This window comes from Sylvia atricapilla, chromosome 15, assembly GCF_009819655.1.
Source record: "Sylvia atricapilla isolate bSylAtr1 chromosome 15, bSylAtr1.pri, whole genome shotgun sequence".
Taxonomy (NCBI): Eukaryota; Metazoa; Chordata; class Aves; order Passeriformes; family Sylviidae; genus Sylvia; species Sylvia atricapilla.
In genome coordinates this window covers 8,999,582-9,020,266 of record NC_089154.1, presented here as the reverse complement: position 1 = coordinate 9,020,266, position 20,685 = coordinate 8,999,582, and the positions used below count along the sequence as shown (strand labels likewise).

The 20,685-nt window shown below is 50.4% G+C and overlaps 1 protein-coding gene across 1 annotated transcript in view; it reads left to right on the top strand.

Annotated features, from left to right (window-relative positions):
• The window catches only part of LOC136368058 (syntaxin-binding protein 4-like), a 45,625-nt gene that overhangs the window by 18,462 nt on the left and 6,478 nt on the right, over positions 1-20,685 (top strand). The window contains exons 6-15 of the mRNA XM_066330014.1: positions 5,830-5,915; positions 6,633-6,753; positions 9,768-9,909; positions 10,090-10,196; positions 10,939-11,092; positions 12,651-12,723; positions 16,190-16,287; positions 17,737-17,833; positions 19,792-19,919; positions 20,406-20,498. Of these exons, the coding sequence (XP_066186111.1) occupies positions 5,830-5,915; positions 6,633-6,753; positions 9,768-9,909; positions 10,090-10,196; positions 10,939-11,092; positions 12,651-12,723; positions 16,190-16,287; positions 17,737-17,833; positions 19,792-19,919; positions 20,406-20,498 (1,099 nt within the window). The remainder of the gene's footprint in view (positions 1-5,829; positions 5,916-6,632; positions 6,754-9,767; positions 9,910-10,089; positions 10,197-10,938; positions 11,093-12,650; positions 12,724-16,189; positions 16,288-17,736; positions 17,834-19,791; positions 19,920-20,405; positions 20,499-20,685) is intronic.

Here is a 20,685-nt window from a genome sequence, read left to right as displayed (position 1 = left end):
AGCTAATGAGGATAATTTTATTGCATAGTCATAATTATTGTTTATTCATTCTCAGCGTAAAAGTTACAATAGTTCCCTGTTTCTCTGCATTGCACAGATATCAGCCTGGTCTGTCAGGTTTATCACTGGGAGGAGACAGTTTGTGCTGTACCTCTGAGTCCTGACATGATAAAATGCTAAATTCACTGTGTCTCCACATAAGATGCATCCCCAGCATCCCAGGAACAGGAGCTGTTGGATTAACGGGGCTCACAGAACCAGCAGGAAGGAAAAGCTGCTTCTCTGCAAGTGCCCTGGCAGTGTGAAACAGAATCACAGACCCACAGAATCACTGAGGTTGGAAAAGATCTCCAAGATCAAGTCCAACCTCTGACTGATCTCCCAGCCTAGAGCACTAAGTGCCATGTCCAGTTGTTCCTTGGACACCTCCAGGGGTGGGGACTCCACCACTGCTCTGGACAGCCCTTTCCAAGGCTTGACCCCCTTTTCCATGAAGAATTTCCTCCTGATGTCCAACCTGAACCTCCCCTGGCACAGCCTGAGGCTGTTTCCCCTTGTCCTGTCCCTGTTCCCTGAGAGCAGAGCCCAACACTCCCTCCAGCTGTACCCTCCTGTCAGGGAGTTGTGCAGAGCCACAAGGTCCCCCCTGAGCCTCCTTTTCTCCAGGCTGAGCCCCTTTCCCAGCTCCCTCAGCCTCTCCTGGTGCTCCAGCCCCTTCCCCAGCTCTGTTCCCTTCCCTGGACACGCTCCAGCCCCTCAGTGTCCTTCTTGTGAAAAGCCCAGAACTGGACACAGGCCTCGAGGTCCAGGCACAAGTAAAGGGGCAGAATCTCCTCCCAGGTCGTTCTGCCCACACTGCTTTTCCCAGCAGAGGGGCTGTGGCTGGAGCTGATGCCTGGCCTGGTGTAGATGCAGGATGTGCTGCTGTCCTGCCAGCCCTGTTGTGTGACAGTGACAGCTCAGCCCATGGCATTGTTCTGAGCATTTGGTGCTAAACTGGCAGGGAGGGTTGGGGCTGACCCCAGCAAACCTGGGTGTGCCAGGGACAAAGGCTGTGCTTTGAGAAAACACCCAGCCTTTCCCAGAGCAGGGAGATGTGCCTGTGCCTGGCACGGCTTCCATCCCACCCAGAGAGAGGGAAAGGATCCAGTGATTTGGGTTGGAAGGGGACATCAAATCTCATCCCATCCCACCCCCTACCATGGTCAGGGACATCTTCCACTATCCCAGGGGGCTCCACACCTCATCCAGCCTGGCCTTGGACACTTCCAGGGATCCAGGGGCAGCCACAGCTTCTCTGGGCACCCTGTGCCAGGGCCTGCCCACCCTCCCAGGGACAATTCCTTCCCAATATCCCATCCATCCCTGCCCTCTGGCAGTGGGGAGCCATTCCCTGTGTCCTGTCCCTCCATCCCTTGTCCCAAGTCCCTCTCCTGGAGCCTCTTTAGGCCCTGGAAGGGGCTCTGAGCTCTCCCTGGAGCCTCCTCTTCTCACCTCTCACAGGTGAGCACTCCCAGCTCTCCCAGCCTGGCTCCAGAGGGGCTCCAGCCCTTGGAACCTCTCCATGGGCTCCCCTGGACTCTCTCCAGCAGCTCCAGGTCCTGCTGCTGTTGGCCCCAGGGCTGGAGGCTGCAGGTGGGGTCTCACCTGAGGGGGCAGAATCCCCCCTCCTGCTGCCCAGACTGGGGGCTCAGCCCAGCACAGGAGGGGTTCTGGGTGCTCATGTCCAGCTGTCACACACCAACACCCCAAATCCTTCTCCCAGGGCTGCTCTTGATTCCTTCTCTGCCCAGCCTGGATTGGTGCTTGGGATTGCCCTGACCCAGTCACTCAGCCCTGTTGTGCTTTATGAATTTTGTACAGTTCCCCCTCTCCAGCCTGTCCAGATCCCTGTGGATGCCCCATCCCTCCCCTGCAGGGAGTGACCTCCCCACACAGCCGGGTGTCAGCTCTGGGCTGGCTGTGGGTGCCCTGATTCCACTGGAGCTGTGTGTGAGAAAACCTGCCTTTGTGACGCCTTTGGAGTGCTCTGGGTTCATGGCTCCCACTCACCTTCGGGTCTGTTAGTTTTCTGAGGGTTTTTTTGAGACAACCCAGTAATTTCTGCTGTCACAGGCTCCACTTTCTCTCCCAGCTGTGGTGCAGAGCTGAGGTTTCCCGACGCTGTGTAACCTTTGATGTAGGATTCACCCTTTGTTCTCCCAGGAACAAAAGGGCAGGACAAAGAGGCATTCTAAGATAAAACAACAATTTTCCGTGGGGAGATTGACCCCCCTGCTGTTTAATCTGTAGCAAAGTCATCCTGGAGCTAGCTGCTACTGGCAGACCCCCTGTCCCACCCTGGGGCTGGCTGAAGGCTGTCCAGGGTCAAGCTCCTCCAGACCTCAAATGTTTGCATCCTAATGAAAAAAAAAAGGAGAAGGGCTTGTTAAAATGAACTTTCCACCTCATACAACGCCATGGTTGTTGTTTTTTAATAAAGCTGGGCATTTTAGTCCTGCAGGCACCTGACAATTCACAATGTTTTAGTAAGGGTCAAATTTTAAATATTAAAGACATCTTCTGAAGCCTCTTGGTGTCTAAAAGCACAAAGCAAGGCCTGCTGGCATTCCTTCAGTGCACTCGTTCATTAATCAGCAATGTTTGGGCATTGTCTGCCCACGTCAAACTCCTCCAAACACAGCACCGAGCACAAAATTAATTCCCAGGAGACTGGCACCAGAAAGTGTTTTACTTTCTGCTGGGATAAGTGTGTGCCTCAAGTTAGTCATGTGTTTGTGTCCCTGGTGGAACTGGGGCTGGCAGGACTGACCAACAAAGCAAGAGCTGGGACAGTGGCATTTGGTCACATTGTCCCTGGGCTGGACCCATTCTCACAGCTCATTCAGACTCTTGGGCAAATAATGATAAACCTCCTTTGTGGATGAATTCAAAATAAACAACAGCAAGGAATGCTGAGCCCATGCATGTCCTCACTTATGACAGAGTTTGGCAGCAGAGGTTGGTGACAGGGTTTGCAGGGTCACAGAGCTGCTGCACCAGTTGCATTTGCATTGACTAAGAGTATTTCAGCCATTGTTTGGCGTTTATAACCTCCTCTGTGCTCTGGTGGATTATTATCTGAGGAAAATGGAACAATAGATGACCACAGAAATACCCAGCCCAAAACAAAACCGAGGTGCTGGTGGCTTGGTAACCACTGGGAATAATATGTGAGATTCCAGCGTGTTGGACCTGCCTCTGCACGGGGTCAGGGAGGGGTGAGGCCATGGCTGTGTGAGCTGCCAGTGAAACTGGTGTGAATAAGCTGCAGAAACACAGGAGCTTTACTGGGAGATTGGAATAATTCTGCTGAGATCCACCCAAGGCTCAGCTCAGGGATCCATGGATCAGCAATCCAGGGGCTGACTTGTCCTTCTGCTTTCCCAGTTCTTGTGGAATCATTTAGGTTGGAAAAACCCTCTGAGACCCTCAAGTCCAACCCTTAACCTACCACTGCCAAGGTCACCATTAAACCATATCCTCGAGTGTCACATCCACATGTTTTTTGAACACTTCTAAGGATTCCACCACTTCCCTGGGCAGCCTGTTCCAGTGCCTGGCATCCTTTCAGGGGAGAAATTTTCCTACTATTTTACATAATTTTGGTGCCTTACATTATCAAACTGCCTCCCCCCATGAACAGTAAGTCATACGGGGCTGGCTCCACACAGCTGTCCCTTGGTGGGCCACCAAATGCCTGCCACTGTCTGAGAGGTGGACCCAATAGAGAATGACAGTGCCTGGAGAATGCCTTTGATCATCCTCATGTCCCCTCTGCTGTTTTATCACCACCATGACTGGATGATGGCATCTTCTGGATGTCCTGGTGGCATCTTGGCTGTTGCTGGGAAGTTTGTGCCCAAGAGGTGAAAGCCAAAAGAGCTTTGTGGTACGTGGGGTTTCTGAACAAAGTCAGGGTCTTTTTTAAGGTCATGGGTTTGGCTGATAAAGACAATAGTATGGATGCAAATATTGGGATTCACCAAGGCATGTCACTGAGCATTGTGTGACACTTGGGTTTTAAATGATCATTAAATGGAATGAATGAGGAATAAATTTGATGGCAATATTAGATAAGGTATGCACTGGTCTTTGAAGTTTGTTAATGAGCTGGTTGTGACTGGGAAGATGTAAATTACTGAGAGCATTTCCAGCAGGAACCTGAGGAGCTGATGATTCATTCATCATTTAATATTGTTGACTCTAATCTAGCCAATAACACCCAACATCTGTCCCCGGTGAGGAACGCAGATGACGCAGCGTCTGCGAGTGTGTCACTGCAGTCTCCTCACTCAGGGAACTTTGCTGTGGCTGGGTTCCTACAGGTTCACCTCTGGAGCTTGTCTGACTGTCAAGCCTGAGAGGGAGCCACTCATAACCAGGCTTTTCCTGGGGCTATGGCATCAGGAAGGCACCTTCCCATGGGGATTCCCTTCTGCCTTCAAAGACAACATCTAATGGTGTTACTGTGGCCAGTGAAACAACATTTTCAGGGTCTCTCCCACTGCCTGGATGCTTATTAACTGGCATGTGTAAGAAATTAGTCATCCTTGAGGATCTCTCTGCCAAAAGGTCTGATCCATCAGGTGGGGTTGGGTTATGAAGGGAGAGAACCCCCCACCCCTGCAGAGGGACAATGAGAGAGCAAGGAGCCAGCGTGGCAGGGCTGGACCAGAAGGCTGCTGAACATGAACACGATGAGGATGGCATTCCTTACCACGCCTCCTCATCTGAAAGGATGTGAGAAGCTCACAGAAAGTTTACAGAAATGAGGCAGGAGCTGGTAAATGTGGACAACGGTAGATCTTAATGGAGTTCAAAAACTCACTATGTCACACTCAGCAAAAAAGGTCATGAAGCAAATCACCTGTGGTGTATAGGGAGTTCCAGCTCATCAAGGGCCTAACACACGGTGGTCAAACTCAGTCTGGGAGAAAGCAGCTGGTATGGGCATGGAGATCATTTTCCAGGGGATTTTGGGGATGAGACTGCATGCAAGTCTTTGCTGAGGTGTCATGCTCCAAGGGTTTAGCTTGTGATGTTTGTGGAGATCATCATGGATGGATTAGGAGAGTGGGCTGATGTTTCTGCAAGTGCTCCAAAAGCCATCTCCCTCTTTATTCCAGCGAGAACCACAGGATCTGCTTTCTGTCCAGGAAAAGAGGAGAAAAAGCAGACAATAATCTGTATTTAACTGTCCTAGAAGGAGTCACAAATAGGCCAAGAATTTTGGGGTTATGTTTGCACAGTTACAGCTCTTTTTCGCAGGGTTTAATTTGTGTGGTGTGTTTGTAAAACCCTTGAGCCTCATAACTGGGGGTGAAAACATTCCCAGGAGGGTCCATGAGGTGGGTGCAAGGCAGGATACAAGGCAGGGCTCCAGTGTTCATCTGCCCTCTCTCAGGAACGGCAGTTCTCAGCACAGAGCCTTTCCATGGAATCATAGGATCATTAAGATTGGAAAAGACCTTTCAGGATACATCCCTTCCCAACTCCTCTTGCCCTGAACACACTCCAGGGCAGGGAAAGAGCACTCTGGAGCTCCAGCCCATCACAGGAAGGCTCCGTTGCCATAAGATTGATTATAGACCTGAAGCCTTGCACAAGCTCTTGAAACCAGGATGTTCCCCTTGAGCATGAGGAAGCTTTTTCTGCTCCCCAAGCTGGAGAGCACCGGCCCTGCAGCCTTGGCAGCCAGTCACTGCCATCAGAGGCTCTGTTGCCTCCATATAATCATGTGGGGGGAGTTCTGAGCAGCAGCTGACTACACCATGGTTTTGTTTGCAGGAGAGAGTTCTCTGAGCTGCTGGAGAAGTTCGGCTCCCAGAGCAACACGGGCTCAGCGCGGAGCTCACCGGTCCTGCACGGGGGCAGTGAGTAGCTCAGCAGGGAACTGAAAGTCTCTCTCTCTGCAGAGAGAGTTTCCTTCATCCCAGTGTCATTCTGAAGGGGCTGTGGTTGGATTTGAGTCGGGGTTGGGGTGAAGACTTGAAGAAAGCTCCTCCTTATTGCAGACCCTTGGTGCATGCCCAGAACGTGGCCAGTGCTGCCATGGGGTGATAAGGGAGATTGAATTGGGGTCACAACCCCTACCCTGATCCCCAGATTCTGCCTAACTGATGTGCTGGGCAGGTGACTTCATCAGTAAGTGCAGCTGTAGAGTTTTGTTCTGGATTTCAAGGCGTTCCAGCAATAATTCATTCAAAGATCATTATTTTTCATTTGCAAATGGGAAATGTTTAATGAGATGCAACAAGGTTGACCTAAGCAAGATGCCAGCACACAAAGCCATGTGTTTCTGGGGAAGGAAGCTTTCCCTACAACCTGGCATCCCACCAGACAGCTGCTGGCCTTTCCCCTGTGGCAGAGGTGCGTAGGGTTGGCAGAGGGGTGACAGTCCCACGCTGGATTTGTGCCAAGGAGGCTGAATGTTTCCTCTTCTTCAGCCCCAACCCGATGTCTTTAACCACCACGTGGCTTTCCCCAAAACTCTAAGAGTGCAGCAGCATCATCTCTCAGCAGCAGGGCAGGGGGGAGGGTGGTGCTGGGCTGTTTGTGTGCCCTGGCCTGACTCTGCCTTTGCTGTTGAGGTCGGTACCTGGAGAGCACCTCGTCGGGCTCGTCCTCGCGCTCCCAGAGCCCGCTGCTGCTGAGCCCTGCCACCTCCCACGGGCCCTGCCTCGGGAACCTGGCCCACGCTCCTCACGCACAGTACGTACAGACCCCACCAGCACGGCCTGCTGGGGCACCAGGAGACCCCCAAATGTCAGAGGGGCGCACTCAGTAAATCAATCCAGTACTTGTTGAATGGTTTTGTTTGTCCTTATGTCCTCTCTACTCGTCTGAAATAAACCCCCACAGACCCCGGGGCTCCTTGGCTAGCTCAGTTCCTTGGGAGGCTTTGGGGGAATATCTCAGGGACAAGACAAAAGACCCAAAAGAGGCTCTTACCCCTGGAGTTAGTCCAAGATGTTTATTCTCACAGGTTTCCAAAGGAGCAAAGAGGGGGAAAGAGGAAGAACAGGGCCTTATCTTGACTCCTGCTCAGGGGAGAGAGCTGGACCTCAGCCAGTTGGGTCAAGAAAGGAAGGAAGGGTCAAACTACATGGTTACAGGCTTCAGGGGTCCTGGGGAAAAACCATTCCCCAGAGAAATACAACATTTGTCTATCCCCACGATGGTTCAGGCGCCACAGCATCTTCTGGATGTGGTGGTGGCATCTTGGCTGTTTCTGGGAAGTTTGTGCCCAAGGGGTGAAAAGCTTCCCAGTTGAGATGATCAATATGTCTGCTCTGTGGTTAACTGTTGCTGTTAGTGACACGAAAGAACAAAGCAGGCAGCAGAAAGGTCAGCAGGAAAGTTTTCTCTTTAATTTTCTGACTCCATCTTATTCACACTTTGATCAGAAGGCAGAAGATTGGCTACACAGGTAGCCACCTCTTCAACCTCATTGGTGAACACCACCATCAATCATCTTTCTCCTCCCAGAGAACTATGTAAACAAAATAGATAAGTTCTAAATATATACATAGTTTTATAGAAGCTGCGTGAGAATAAAGTGCAAACAATGAAAAGCAGGAAAACTTGGGGTGACAGTTAACCATGTAGTAGCTCCTCTTCCTCCCCTCTGAATCCCAGGGAGAGGCCATGGTTTACAGCCAGCTGAGAGAGCCCTGCACATCACCTTATAAACCATGAGCAGAGTGTTCCTGCAAGGCTGGTGCTTTCAGGAGGTGTTTTTGGAGCTTGTTTCTTATTGCCCTGCTCCTGGCACTTTGACCCCATGCTCCAAGAGCACCAGCACCTCTCCATGCAAACATCCCTGATGGCCTTTGCTTTGGGGTCATCAGCCTGCAGTCAGTGCCTCCTTTGGTGGCCAGAGCATCTCCCAGTGTGTGTTTTCATGTGGTCACCTGCCCTTGCACATTCTGCAGGGTCAGAGGGTTGGACAGGCAGAGGTGGTTTTCCTGCAGAGTCTTGTCTCCGGGGCTCCTCCCCAGAGGGACAGCTCCGAGGATGTTCACAGTTGTGGAATGGGGACCATTTGTCCCCAGGGCTCGGCAGCTCCTCTCCTCTGCCAGAACAAACAAGCCAAGTCACTGGTAAAGAGAATCAGCCCTCACTGCAGAACCAGTAAATCCTCTTGCTAAATACCAGCTTATTAGGGATTTGCAGAGGACAAATATTTGGCACCAGAGGTTTAAGCTGATTGCATGGAGTGAGAGACCCACACAGAGGAGACACCGGATCATCTCTACTTGGCAGCTGGTTTGGACAAACCATCCTTACTGTGCTGTTAATTCCCTCCAGGCTTGGATGTAGAATCCAGAATGGGTTGGGTGGGATGGAACCTCAGAGATCATCTCGTTCCAACTCCCCTGCCATGGGCAGGAAAATGGGCATTTAGGTTAGAGGGGCCTTTCTTGGTGGCCTCCTTGCTGTGCTGTGCCGTGTTCTGCTTGTCTCCATGCTGGTGTCGGGCCCAGTGGTCTTCTCCTGGAATCACAGACCACTGGTTTCTGCTGAGCACTGGTGGTCAGTTGGGAGATGTAATTTGGGCCATGCGTCTTTTCATGCATGTGGCCACCCCTTCTGCTCACCATAGGTTGTCCCCAGGCTGTGACTTCTCATTGTGGCATTACCTGAGGTCCTGCCACTCCACTGAGCAATGGGAGTTGGATACGATGCAATCTCACCACAGTGTTTGGGATTTTGGGTTGAACAGAGCATTTCAATGCTGTATTTCATGACATCATTTCCCTAAGATCTTAAAGCAATGTTTTATCATATGACAAGGCACCCCTTCTACTGGGGTGTCTGACCACCAGGGATGGCACTGCTCGGGAACATGTGCTGGTGTCACTGTGGGGCACGGGATGCACAGCTGCTGTTGTGTCTGGATTTGTAACATGAGGAGCCAGTGCAGACTCTGAGCAGTGGCTGCTGTGGAAATACACTGAAAACCCAGCTGCACCCATCCCATTTGGAGGAAAAGGGTTTCTGATCCTTATACACCATCACATCCTTCCCCAACCCCTCCCTGTTGCAGCGATGCCCATGGGAGCTCAGTGAAGTCTCTGCTACTGCCAGACCTCCCTGCTGGCACAGAGCCACCGCTGTGGCTGGGCCTTGGTGGCCTCCTGAGTCCTGTCCAGCAGCTCTTGGAGGGAAGGGTCCAGCCTTTTTGCTGCTCCTTTTCACCCTCCACTGGGCGAGCAACTCACAGTGTGGTGGGTGTTGCTGTAAAAGATGCCCATTTCTTAGGGCATCTTGCATGATTTTGGGTCCAAACCCTGGTTAGGACAGACCCAGCTTCACTTTGATGTATGCTAAGAGCTGCTTGATAGCTGATCCATCTGTAAATTGCTCTCTGGTGATTTGGTTGGATTCAAGCAGCAATCATGTTGATCATTTTTGTGTTTTTGGCTATAAAACCAGGGATGTCAAACATATTCTGGTTACATCTTTAGTTTCGTCCCTAAATGGGAATTCCCCTATTTGGGTTTAGGGGAATCAGTCACCTTCATAACACTGAACAATGTCTGCCAAAGAACAGGAGCCCTCACCTCCCCTTTCCAATGGTGGGTGGAAGAAAAGATGCAAATAAGAGGCTGGGAGAAGGTAAAAGGATCATGCATGGGAAAAAAATCCAGGCAGTTTGAGCAGTGATGTGAGAACATAGCCCAGATCACCTTGAATCACCTGCTGACTTCTCTCCCTTGCAGCTACTCCATTGACTCAGGAATCCAGAGCATTTCTATAGCAAACTCCTCTGGCTTGGGGCTGACAATCAGTGGCGGATCCAACAGGCCTGATGGGCCCATGATTTATGTCCAAGAGCTTCTGCCAGATGGGGACTGTTACAGAGTAAGTCGGCATGGAAACCCTCAGGACCTCTGCCATGGGGACCCTTCCTAGAGGCTCTGAAGCAGCTTTTCTAAGAGTAGATGGATAATTTCATGGACTAATGAGGATTTGTGTTGCAGGACAAGGTTTTGGGCAGAGATATCCCTTCACAGTGCTGTGTCTTTCTCCCTGTTTGTTTAGGATGGTCGGCTCCGACCTGGCGACCAACTCATCGCTATCAACAGAGATTCTCTGGTGGGCAGCACACATGAAGAGGCCAGAAAAATTATTGAAAAAGCCAAATTCAGGTAGGCATTTGAAGTATTCCCTGTTGAGTCTTAAGCAGAACCCTTCATACCAAGGTTTGGCTTCAAGAGCACTATTAGTCTTAACTGATGCTTTAAGGTGGTCACATCAGGAAACCTTGAAGGCATGGATCATCCTGAAGGGTAACCCAGACCTTCCCAATGTTCTGGGTCTCATGAGTATCTCCCATAACTGCCCAGAGGCGCTTCGAAACAGAACTGAAGTTAAAAAAAAAGGGGAAAAAAGGAGACTCAGGAGACACCTTATGGATCTGTACAGGAGGGTGGAGCCAGGTGGGGATTGGGTTTTTCTCCCAATTAACAAGTGACAGGACAACAGGAAACAGCCTCAAGTAGTGCCAGGGGATGTTTAGATTGACTATTAGGATCAACTTCTTCATGGAAAGGGTTATAAAGCCCTTGGCACAGGCTGCCCTGGGCAGTGATGGAATCACCGTTCCTGGAAGTGTCCAAAAACCATGGAAATGTGGCACTTGGGGACACAGGTCAGTGGCAGCCTTGGCAGTACCCAGGAAATGGTTGGACTCGATCTTAGGGGTCTTTTCCAACCTTAACCATCCCATGATTCAATGGAATGCAGCTGGTGGAGATCCAGCTGCCCTGGTACAGGCCACTCAGGCTTAGGTGAGGTTATCCTGGAGACAGAACCACAGGCATGGGAGCTCTGCAAATTTGTGCCTTTTGTTTTGTTAATAAGCTGTTGTGTGTTTGTTGTTTGTTGAAGACACGAGGGAAGCACAGAAGTGGCCTTTATTCCTGGGAGGGGCCGGTTACATCCTGGACTGTCAGTCCACAACAACATCCCATCCCCGCCTCCAAAGGCTGTAGGGAATGGCCTGAGCTCCTGCAGGCTGAAGGTCCACGTGAGGTCCCCAGAGGTAGGTGGAAGCTCATCTCTAACAAACTTCAATCCTGGGATCTTTCCTTGATCAGAGAACTCTTCTTTAGGGAGTCCCCAGTAATACTTCTGGAAATCCAGTGGGAAGTCTGTGCTGTGGATGTATTTACCTGCAGGCAAATGTTTTAAATCTGAAATAATTTCTTCTGTCTTGGTTTGAGACAGAGATGGATCAGTGGAGGTAATGACAGGAGTTTCATCTCCAAGGCCTGCATTCAGACCTGTTTCAAGAGTCTCAGGTTTAAAAAAAACAACAAAGCCCTTCTGTGGATAGCAACCTGCATCTCATTCAGCACCAGTCATAGGGCTGGAAGGGATCTCTGGAGTCAGTTTGATCTAGGCTCCTAGCCAAAGGCAGGCACAGCTCTTTATTCTTCAAGCCCTCTGATGAGGATGAATCCCCAGCATTCACACACAGCCCATTCCTGCTCCTGACTACTCTAATGATAAGCCAGGCTCATTCCTGCTGCAAAGCCAAGCTCCACATTTTGTTTGCAGAGAACTGCTTGGGCTGTGAATGGCTGGACAGGGTTTATCCTCACAACCCTTGGGGTCTGCACCTCCATTCTGTGCATTTGTCACTCCCCTCCTGGACTGGTGCCATGCTGGGTGTCCTTTCTGCCTCCTCCACACAAATTTCCTTCAAGAGGGGCTGGCTGGATGTTCCTTTCGTACAAGACCATTCACAAGGCCTCTTGCTTTCCAGCCCTGTGGGGACACAGACTTGCATGAATGTCACATATGCATTGCCTTTGCATGCACCAGGCTGGAGATGTGCCCTAGAAAGGCACCAGAGCCCCTGGAGCTGGCGTTGAGTGCTGTGGTTGGACCCCTCACCTCCAGCTTGTGTGATGCTGTGCACTTGTACGAAATCACACCATTGGCCAGACTGAAATGACTCTGTTCCTCGCTTTGCTGCTGAAAGATGGAACTTCGAATGTGGTCTGGATTTCCACAGCAGGGAAAGAGAGCCCAGGCACATGTCCTGCCTGTCTGTATGTCCTCACACCAGTCCTGTGCCCCTCTTGGCACCCAAGTCCCCAGCTGTGTCAGAGCTGTCTTGGTGGTGCTCACCCTCAGATCATTTTTCCCTCTTCCTTGTGCTTTCAGCCATGACATAGCATACAAGAAAGGGTGTGAACTGATCTTCACTTCCTGCCCTGCTCACTGGGATAATTATGGGTTTGGGGTAAATATTACACCTACCTGGCTGTGGTCAGACTTGGGACCTCCCTGCTGGGTTGGATGCAGAGCTTCAGGGAGAAGCTCTGTGGAGAAACCAGGCAGGGTCAAAACCAGCCTCAGCACTGAAGCACAGTTACAGTAAGGACAGAATGTGTGACCAAAGGTTTTGGGGTGGCTCAGCCTGTGCCAGGTGCTCCCAGAGAAACACGTGGAACCTCTTTAGGCCCACCTGCACAAGAGATGTACGTGGTGTCCTTATGGCTCTGTCTTGAACTCCTCTATTTCCTGCTCATTATTTACACCAACACATTCTTCTTAGCAACTATCTGTGCCATTTTGTCTTGTTTTTCTAGAATAGACGTGAAAATCCTTTTCCTGTGCCTTCTTTGTCACCAGACATTTGCCCACCAGAGCTTACGGTCTCAGGTGAGTCCTGCTCAATCATTCTCTTTGTGTGGGTGACAAACAGCTTTGTGTGGGTTCCTCAGAGCTGAGGAACGTGAAATTATAGAATCACAGAATGGATTGACTTGGAAAGGACCTTAAAGCCCATCTTATTGTAGTCCCACCCCCTGCCATGGGCAGGGACACCTTCCACTGTCCCAGACTGCCCCAAGCCCTGTCCAACCTGGCTTGGACACTTCCAGGGATCCAGGAACAGCCACAGCTTCTCTGGGCACCCTGTGCCAGGGCCTCTCCACTCTCCCAGGGAACAATTCCTTCCCAATATCCCATCTCTCCCTTCCCTCTGGCAGTGTAAAGCCATTCCCCATGTCCTATCTCCACATTTTTTTTTATCAGTATTTATATTGCTGGAGTGGAATTTAATGGGGTGATAGTGACATTCAGCCTGCTCAGAGAGAGAGCAGGCAGCAGCTTGGTTTACTCAACGAGTAGTAACTGTGTGCATGTTTGCCCATAGTATCAAAACTCTTTACCAAGGCATTCAAGGACTGAGATATTCACAGCAGACAAATTCCTCCACTCTCAGCCTGTGGTTTGTTTGCAGCAGTGGCTTTGCCCACCTCAGACATGCAGCAGGTTCTCCACAGGCCACATTCCCTTTTGGTGGGAATGAGGGGTGTCTGTCAGCATAAAAACAGTCAGGTACTGGTATTTGGGATGTACACAGCAACCCTGGGCTCTGAACAGGCTCTGAGGATGCCCTCAATCGGCCAAACTGGGAAATGGCTTAGAGATTTTATATAAATCAGATTTCTGTCTACATCCAAGCTTCAATTTTTGCTTATTTTTCTATGCTGTGTTTCATCTCCACGGTCTGGGTCTCCTGAGCTCTCCTTACCATTTGTGGGGAGCCCCACTCTGTTCATCCAACAGTGTGGCAGCAATGGGGGGTGAACCTGAATCATCCTGCAGCTTCCCAAATCCCTTAATACTATTGTGGAAACCTCAATAATCCCCAGAGCCCAGGGAGACAACCTCCACCAAGATACCCCCATATCCCTGCGATAGGAAGGTTACTCCTGTCCCGAGGGAAAGACGGGCTTTCCCAACAAATCCTGAACAAGTGCTGCCCACCATTCTTGCAGCCTCAAATCCAATAGCCCTTCCTTCCCTGGAACACTGGTTCTGCTTACAAATCCCTGTGCCTTGCTGTAATTCCCCTCTGGAAGGCTAAGAACAAACACTGGAGGTAAACCGTGTTTAGCCCATCCCTGGGATCAGCAGGAGACGGAGCAGCTGCTCCCAGGGATGCCTGGCTCACCTTGGGCAAGCTCAGCAGCTTCAGCTCTGCCTTCCATGCCCCACTGGAGAGGCCCTGGCATAGGGATGAGCTCTGTCCTCCATGCCCTGTGTGCTCTGCAGGTGCCAGGGACACTCAGGTGGCCTCCATGGACAGCCAGTCCGGGGATGGGGACAGAGAAACCCAGCACCAGCAGTGACCCACCAATGGCCTGACTTAGCTGGGGGATTTTATCACTCCAGGATTTGAACGTGGGATGCCAAGGAGGCTTTGTGTCAGTGTTGTCATCCAGGGAGACAAGTGGCTTTGAAAGAACAGCCAGGCTGGGAGCCTGGGCCAGGCAGTGCCTCTCTCTGGGTGCCTGACGGATGCCCTGGATATGGCTGTGTCCAGAGCTGACAGCAAAGCCACATGGAGCTAATCCTGATTACCCATGGCTCGGAGAGTAAGGGCTCTGCCCTTGAACTTGGAGAGGGAAGTGGTGGTGGCTGATCCAGCAAACCCATTTGCTACCTCTTGCTGCTTCCCAGCTGCTGGCCTTAGCAGAGCAGATGGATGCCTGGATTAGGAGGATTATGCAGCACCTCTGCTGCTCCTCACTGCCTTCTCCTGGCACCTGGGACTGGAGGGTGAGGGGAGAAGTGCTGCAGGGATTCCAGAGGAGCTGTGTTACTTGGCAAAACAGTATCCTGTGATGTTAACCCGATCCCAAGCAGGCAAAAGGAATTGCTCCCTGGGCAAATCTTGTGACTGGCATGAGAAGGAGTTTTGTCACCTGGGCTGATGGTTTGAGAGTGGGCAGGGGCAGGCACAGCAACCCTGCACACTTCTGGAGTCTGGTTGGGTTCTTGAGGAGCAGGTAACACCTTCTACAGCTCTTTTCCTGTGTTGGGCTTGTGTGAGAGAGATGGGGGCACCAAGAGATGTTTAAAGCATTATTTATTGCCTCAGTCTCATGAAGGAGTGAGAATGTCTTCACTGCATAAGTTAGAGGTCAGGTGTCCATGGCCAGTGGTCATCTGCAGTCACAAGACCACAAGTTATAAGGTCTCTTAAAGGTTAATTAGCCAATAAACTACTGCCACAAAGAATGTTTTTACTATCACACCAATCCCTAATTAATTCATATCACACATCTTGCCACAATGCAGGCCTTTTTAACCAATCATATAATGACACACAAACTTACAGTACTACACTTTAAAACTTGTTACCTTTACAACTACTTCTATATCTTAAACATTAAAATTTTCCACTACTTAGCTTAACATGTTTCTATCTAACTACAAATCCATATTCTTGCTTATGGTCTCTAAAGCTGGAAGCCTTTTCCAAGGTCCCAGGTTGAACCCTGTATTCATTTTTGGGTTTGAGCCTGCATGCACAAGATTTTGGGAATTTTCTGTTCCTGGAATTCCCACATTTTCCCAGGGAGTATCATGGTTCCTTATAGGCAGGTATTAATCAGAATGGAAAAGGTGGGGTTCCCTCCAGGGATGGAGGAGCAGGGCTTGTGCTCTGGACATTTTCAGCTGTGCAGCAGTGCTGGCAATGCTCAGCCAGCTGTTGGCAGCTGGATCCTCCAGCTCATGACAGCTTTTCACCAGCACAGCAGCTGCTGCCTCTGCCTCTCTGCCTCTGTGGCTGCCTCATAACACATGTGGCTCCTACCCAAAAAAAACCTGCCTGCCCACTTGAGGGGAAAAGGGTTCAAGGCTTTTTGAAGTCTTGGGGAGGGAAAAAAATCTCAGAGGGGTGCTTTTCCACACCACTTTTAATCTGTTCATTCCCATGGGTGTCAGGAATTCTTTCAGTTTTGCTTAATCAGAGTAGACAAGAACCAGACAGATTTTAATTCATTTTTCTCACAGTTCACCATAACTCCAAGACTCCACAAAACTCTGTGACTGGAAATTTCCAATGTGCTATTTTTGCAGTCCTTTGTCCCTGGATGAAACATCTCCTTTTAAACCATGCAGAAGCCCAGTTTCAGAAGGATTTGCCCCAGTATCCAATCTTTCCAAAAGAGGCCTAGTTCAGCCTTCCAGAGCTGGTTTTAGTAAATCCTGGACTTGGATTTTGCCCTGCTGCACGCACTTTATATTTCATGCAACAAGAGATCTGAATTTTGCTTTGCAGACACCTCTACCCAAATGCTTCCACATTAATATCTATTTTTTTTTTCAGCACCTGCTTCAGCTTCTAACTACAGAGCAGCTTCAGGCACCAAACCTAAAGTAGCACTGGATCCCCATATCCGGCTCAAGGATGGAAAACTGGAACTGGTAAGTGGCAGGGCTCCTCTCCCCAAAGCAAGGTCCCTTCCTTGTCCACTATGCAGGAAAATAATCCATCCTCAGGTGAGTTTGGCAGAGATTGAGTCCAGCCTCTGAAGGTAAAGAGGGTGAAACATCTTGACTGTGTCCAAAGGGGCATTTAAACATCTCTTGGCTCATCTTGGTTCTTTCTTGGTGCTCTGTGAAGCTCCAGAAATCTTTTCCTGGCAGCTGCACCTCCCTTGGACATCATGCCATTGGCTAAGGTGGTGCCCTCCAAACTTTTGGTGCTGCCGTCACTGCTAGGGTGACCTCAGGCAGCCTGGCGTGGCAGAGGGAAGGCTGAGGTGGGAGATATCCCATCGAGGAGCCATCCAGAACCGCTGATTCTTCCACCATTTTATGGAGAGCACATTCCATGGGCACGGAGCAGAGGTGCCCATCTGCTCACCGAGACCCTGGGGAGGGGCAGGGTGCCTCGGGGGCAGTGTCCCAGTCTGGCACTTTGGGTTCTCCGGCGTTTGAGGGAGGGACGCGGGGACAGAGCCCTCCGTGCGGGGCCGGGGATGTTCGATGTGCCGAACATCTGCTGCCACCCGACGGCAGCGCAGCGGAGCCGTTCTCCGGAGCTGCGTGATTAATTCTCCTACAGCGGGATCCGGGATGGCATTGACACAGCGACCTCTGCTCCTGGCGGGGACAAAGCAGCCAGCCCCTCTCTAAAAAGCTGTGTTAGGCGGTGACAGGGTGGGGGGTGACACCGAGTGGCACAACCTGAGGTGGCTTTGGGGTGGCCAATCCCGCCAACACGCTGAAGTGTGGGAGCCTGGAGCACTGCCTGGCACAGAGGAGCCTTTCACTCGGGCTCTTTCCCGGAGTCTGCTGAGCTCTACTTTGTCTTTTAAAAGCTTTTTCGATTGTTGCTGCCAGCAGGGAAGTGGGGCTTGCACAGGTTTATCTGCTTCTGTGTGCTGCCCTGAGGTTGAACTGATAAATATCAGTAGCAGTTAGGGCATCAGGAGTAATGAGAGAGCAAAACATGCAGTGGAGGAGCAAAATGTTTGAATGTCTCCTCTCTCCATGAGAAATACTCTGTTAATAGTTTTTATCTTCCTGGTCCCAAACACAATTTCTGGGCAGTAAGGGAAAGGAGAGGCAGAGCTCTTGCCAGCTGAGTCTTGCTAAAACTCCACTGGCTTTTGATAAAAGTCCTGAAAACTCATCACAGATGCAAATCCGACTGCAGATAAAATGTTCTTGGAGGGATGTGAACCTGTGTTCAGGAACAGACATTTCTGTACATGTGCAGCAAAGGAGAGACTGGAAATCCAATCCAAGCCTGCTCCTTTGGGAGATGCTGCCTGGAGAAACCCAGCACCAAGTGTCTTCCCAGTGCTTAGCCCAAAGAGTTGCTTCTCCAGTATTTTTCTTTTTAAAGGCTCCTTGTTTCTGCTCAAGGTTCTGCAGTATCTTGGTCTGGATGTGACCGAGGACAAGAAGAGGCAGCTCCGGCAGAGCCTGACCACGGACTCGCAGGGGACTGTGGCCTATGGAGGTGAGCAGGAGCTCTGCCCAGGGGGGATCTGGCATTTCTGAGTAGCTTCACTGGCAGCTAAAACGGGACACAAGTGGCAGGTGACATACCTGCCGGGGTAGTGATGGAGCCTGTAAAGAGGGAAAGTCACAAACACCAAAGGAGGCATTCTGTAGAATCACAGAATCTTGGAATGGTGTGGGTTGAAAGGGACCTCAAAATTCATCTCATTCCACCAGACACCTTCCACTATCGCAGGCTGCTCCAAGCCCTGTCCAAGAGGACACTTCCCGGGATGGATCAGCCACAGTTTCACTGTGAAACCTGTGCCAGGGCCTCACTGTCCTCACAGGGAAGAATTTCTTCCTAACATCTAATCTAAACCTACTCTCTGTCAGTTTAAAGCCATTCCCATTGTCCTATCATAGGTAAAATCAGACTAAAAGAAAGTTGGTGCAAGGGCTTACTTTCCTTAAAATCCCAGCTTTCCTAGCAGGAACTGGCCAAAGGAGACACAGAAAATAAAAGCCAGTTCTGCTTTCTGTGGCCTTCCAGAGCATGGCTGGCCCACAGGGTCTGCTCCCGAGCAGGCTTTCAGCAAAAATCCAAAACCATCAGCAGTGTCCCAGCAGAGAGAACAGTCACAAGGCATCTGGATCAATGTTTTGTGCAGAGTGAGGGATGGGACACAGAACCACATCCCTCTCCTGTGGGTGACTGGTGTTACAGTTTGTGGCAACAGAAATAAGGGTATTTAGCGGCTTTTGCAGAGACTCTGGCTCCTGCTGCACCATCCAGAACAGGCTGCAAGGTGAGACCATGTGAACCTCATGAAGTTCAACAAGGCCAAATGCATGTTCTGCACTTGGGTCAGGGCAATCACAAGCACAAATCCAAGCTGGGTAGAGAAGAGATAGAGAGCAGCCCTGGGGAAGGATTTGGGGCGTTGGAGGATGAGAGCTGGCCATGCCCTGGCTGTGAGCAGCCAGAACCCCCCCTGTGCTGGGCTGTGCCCTGGTATGGGCAGGAGGAGTGGGGGATTCTGCCCCTTCAGGTGAGAGCTCAGCTGCAGAGCTGCCTCCAGCTTGGGGGAGAGCTCAGAGCCCCTTCCAGGGCCTAAGGGGGCTCCAGGAGAGCTGGGGAGGGACTTGGGACAAAAGATGGAGAGACAGGACACAGGGAATGGCTTCCCACTGCCAGAGGGAAGGGAGAGATGGGATATTGGGAAGGAATTGTTCCCCATGAGGGTGGGGAGGCCTTGGCACAGGTGCCCAGAGAAGCTGTGGCTGCCCCTGGATCCCTGGGGGTGTCCAAGGCCAGGTTGGATGGGATGTGAAGCCACCTGGGCTAGTGGAATGTGTCCTTGCCCATGGCAGAGGATGGAGTGAGATCATCTTTATGGTCCCTTTGTACCCAAGCCATTCCATGTTTCTGTGATTCTGTGACTGGAAGCTCTGAGACGCTGGTGCCACCTCCCCGATGGTTCCCACCTGTCCCATGGAACCCCTTCAGCTGTGCTTTCCTTCATGTCTGAAAGCAAAACTAATGTGGATATTCAGATTTGTCAATTTAACACTTTTTCTGAGTGCTGAACTCACTGAGTTGTGCTTTTGTTTAAATTAGCAACATGAGAAATGGCAGCAGGTGCCTTTTATCAGGGAAATGTGAGTTCAGCTTAAAATTTTAAAACTTTCAGAACCATAGTCATGAAAACTCCCCTGTGAAAATATCTGGGGTTTTCTGGGTATTAAAATTGCAGGTTTTTTCAGTTGGATAAGGAACAGAAGTCTGATAAAGACTGTCAACCACTCATTTAAGCTTGCTGGGATTGCAGAGGAACCCAGGGTTATTAGAGAAACCTGTCTGGCATCTCTAAACCCTGCTCAGCCCCAGTGGATGGCCCCCAAATCAGTAGCATTTTCTCCTAACACACAGCAATTTTCTCTTTTAGCCTGGTAAAAACTGATTGTTTCTCACAGATGTTCTCCAAGCACTCAGGGATGTGATGCAGGAGGAGCTGGATGAGGCTGGTCTGGCTTCGGGGTCTGTGCTCTTCACTCAGCACGAAGTGGCCAATTTGCTGGACACATCGGCTTTTCACTCCCCGGTCAGTCACCCCAAAGCTCTTCTACACTGAATCCATGGGTCTTCTGTATGAAATCCATGGAATTCTGAGATGGGAAAAGCTAAATTACCATTTTCTGCTTGTTCTAGAGTTACAAAGACAAGGCAGAACTATTTGTTAATCATTTTTTAATAGGAAATTCTATAAAAGACCTCCAACTTCTCATTTTTAATAAGGAAGTAACAGTAACCATGGGGTAATATGAGGAAGCAGCCTGGCAGTTATGCAGAAGGAAAAATAATTAATCAGTTCTAAGTAATTTCTTTTGGTTCATGAAGTGAAAATTCACTCTAGCTCAGCTATTTCAGCAACGATGGGGGAATCAGAGAGTGAAATTCTGTGGGGCAAAATGAGCCATCCTGGAGCTGAATTATTTAATGTGCCTTTTGATCTATTGCATAAAACTGCTGACTCCTTTTTGAGGTGATTTTGATTCGATGTGTGATCAGTCTGTCCCTCTCCTTGCAGACCTTTGACTCTCTCAACTGCAATGGCAACGAGGACCTGGAGCAGCTGCAGCTGGAGATGAGGGATCTGCGGCATGAAGTCCGCAGGCTGAAGGTGGCACCTCCCTTTAGAGCAGATTTCTTGGCTGGGGTGTTCTGCTGTAGCTCTCCAGAGGGGTAATGGGGAGGCCTGTCCCTCTGGAGAAGTCACCAGTTTGCATTCTGTGCATTCCCCGTCACACAGGAGCCTCTCACCCTCCACTCTCCTTAATTGCCTCTTTCTCGCTCTCAACCTCAAAGGA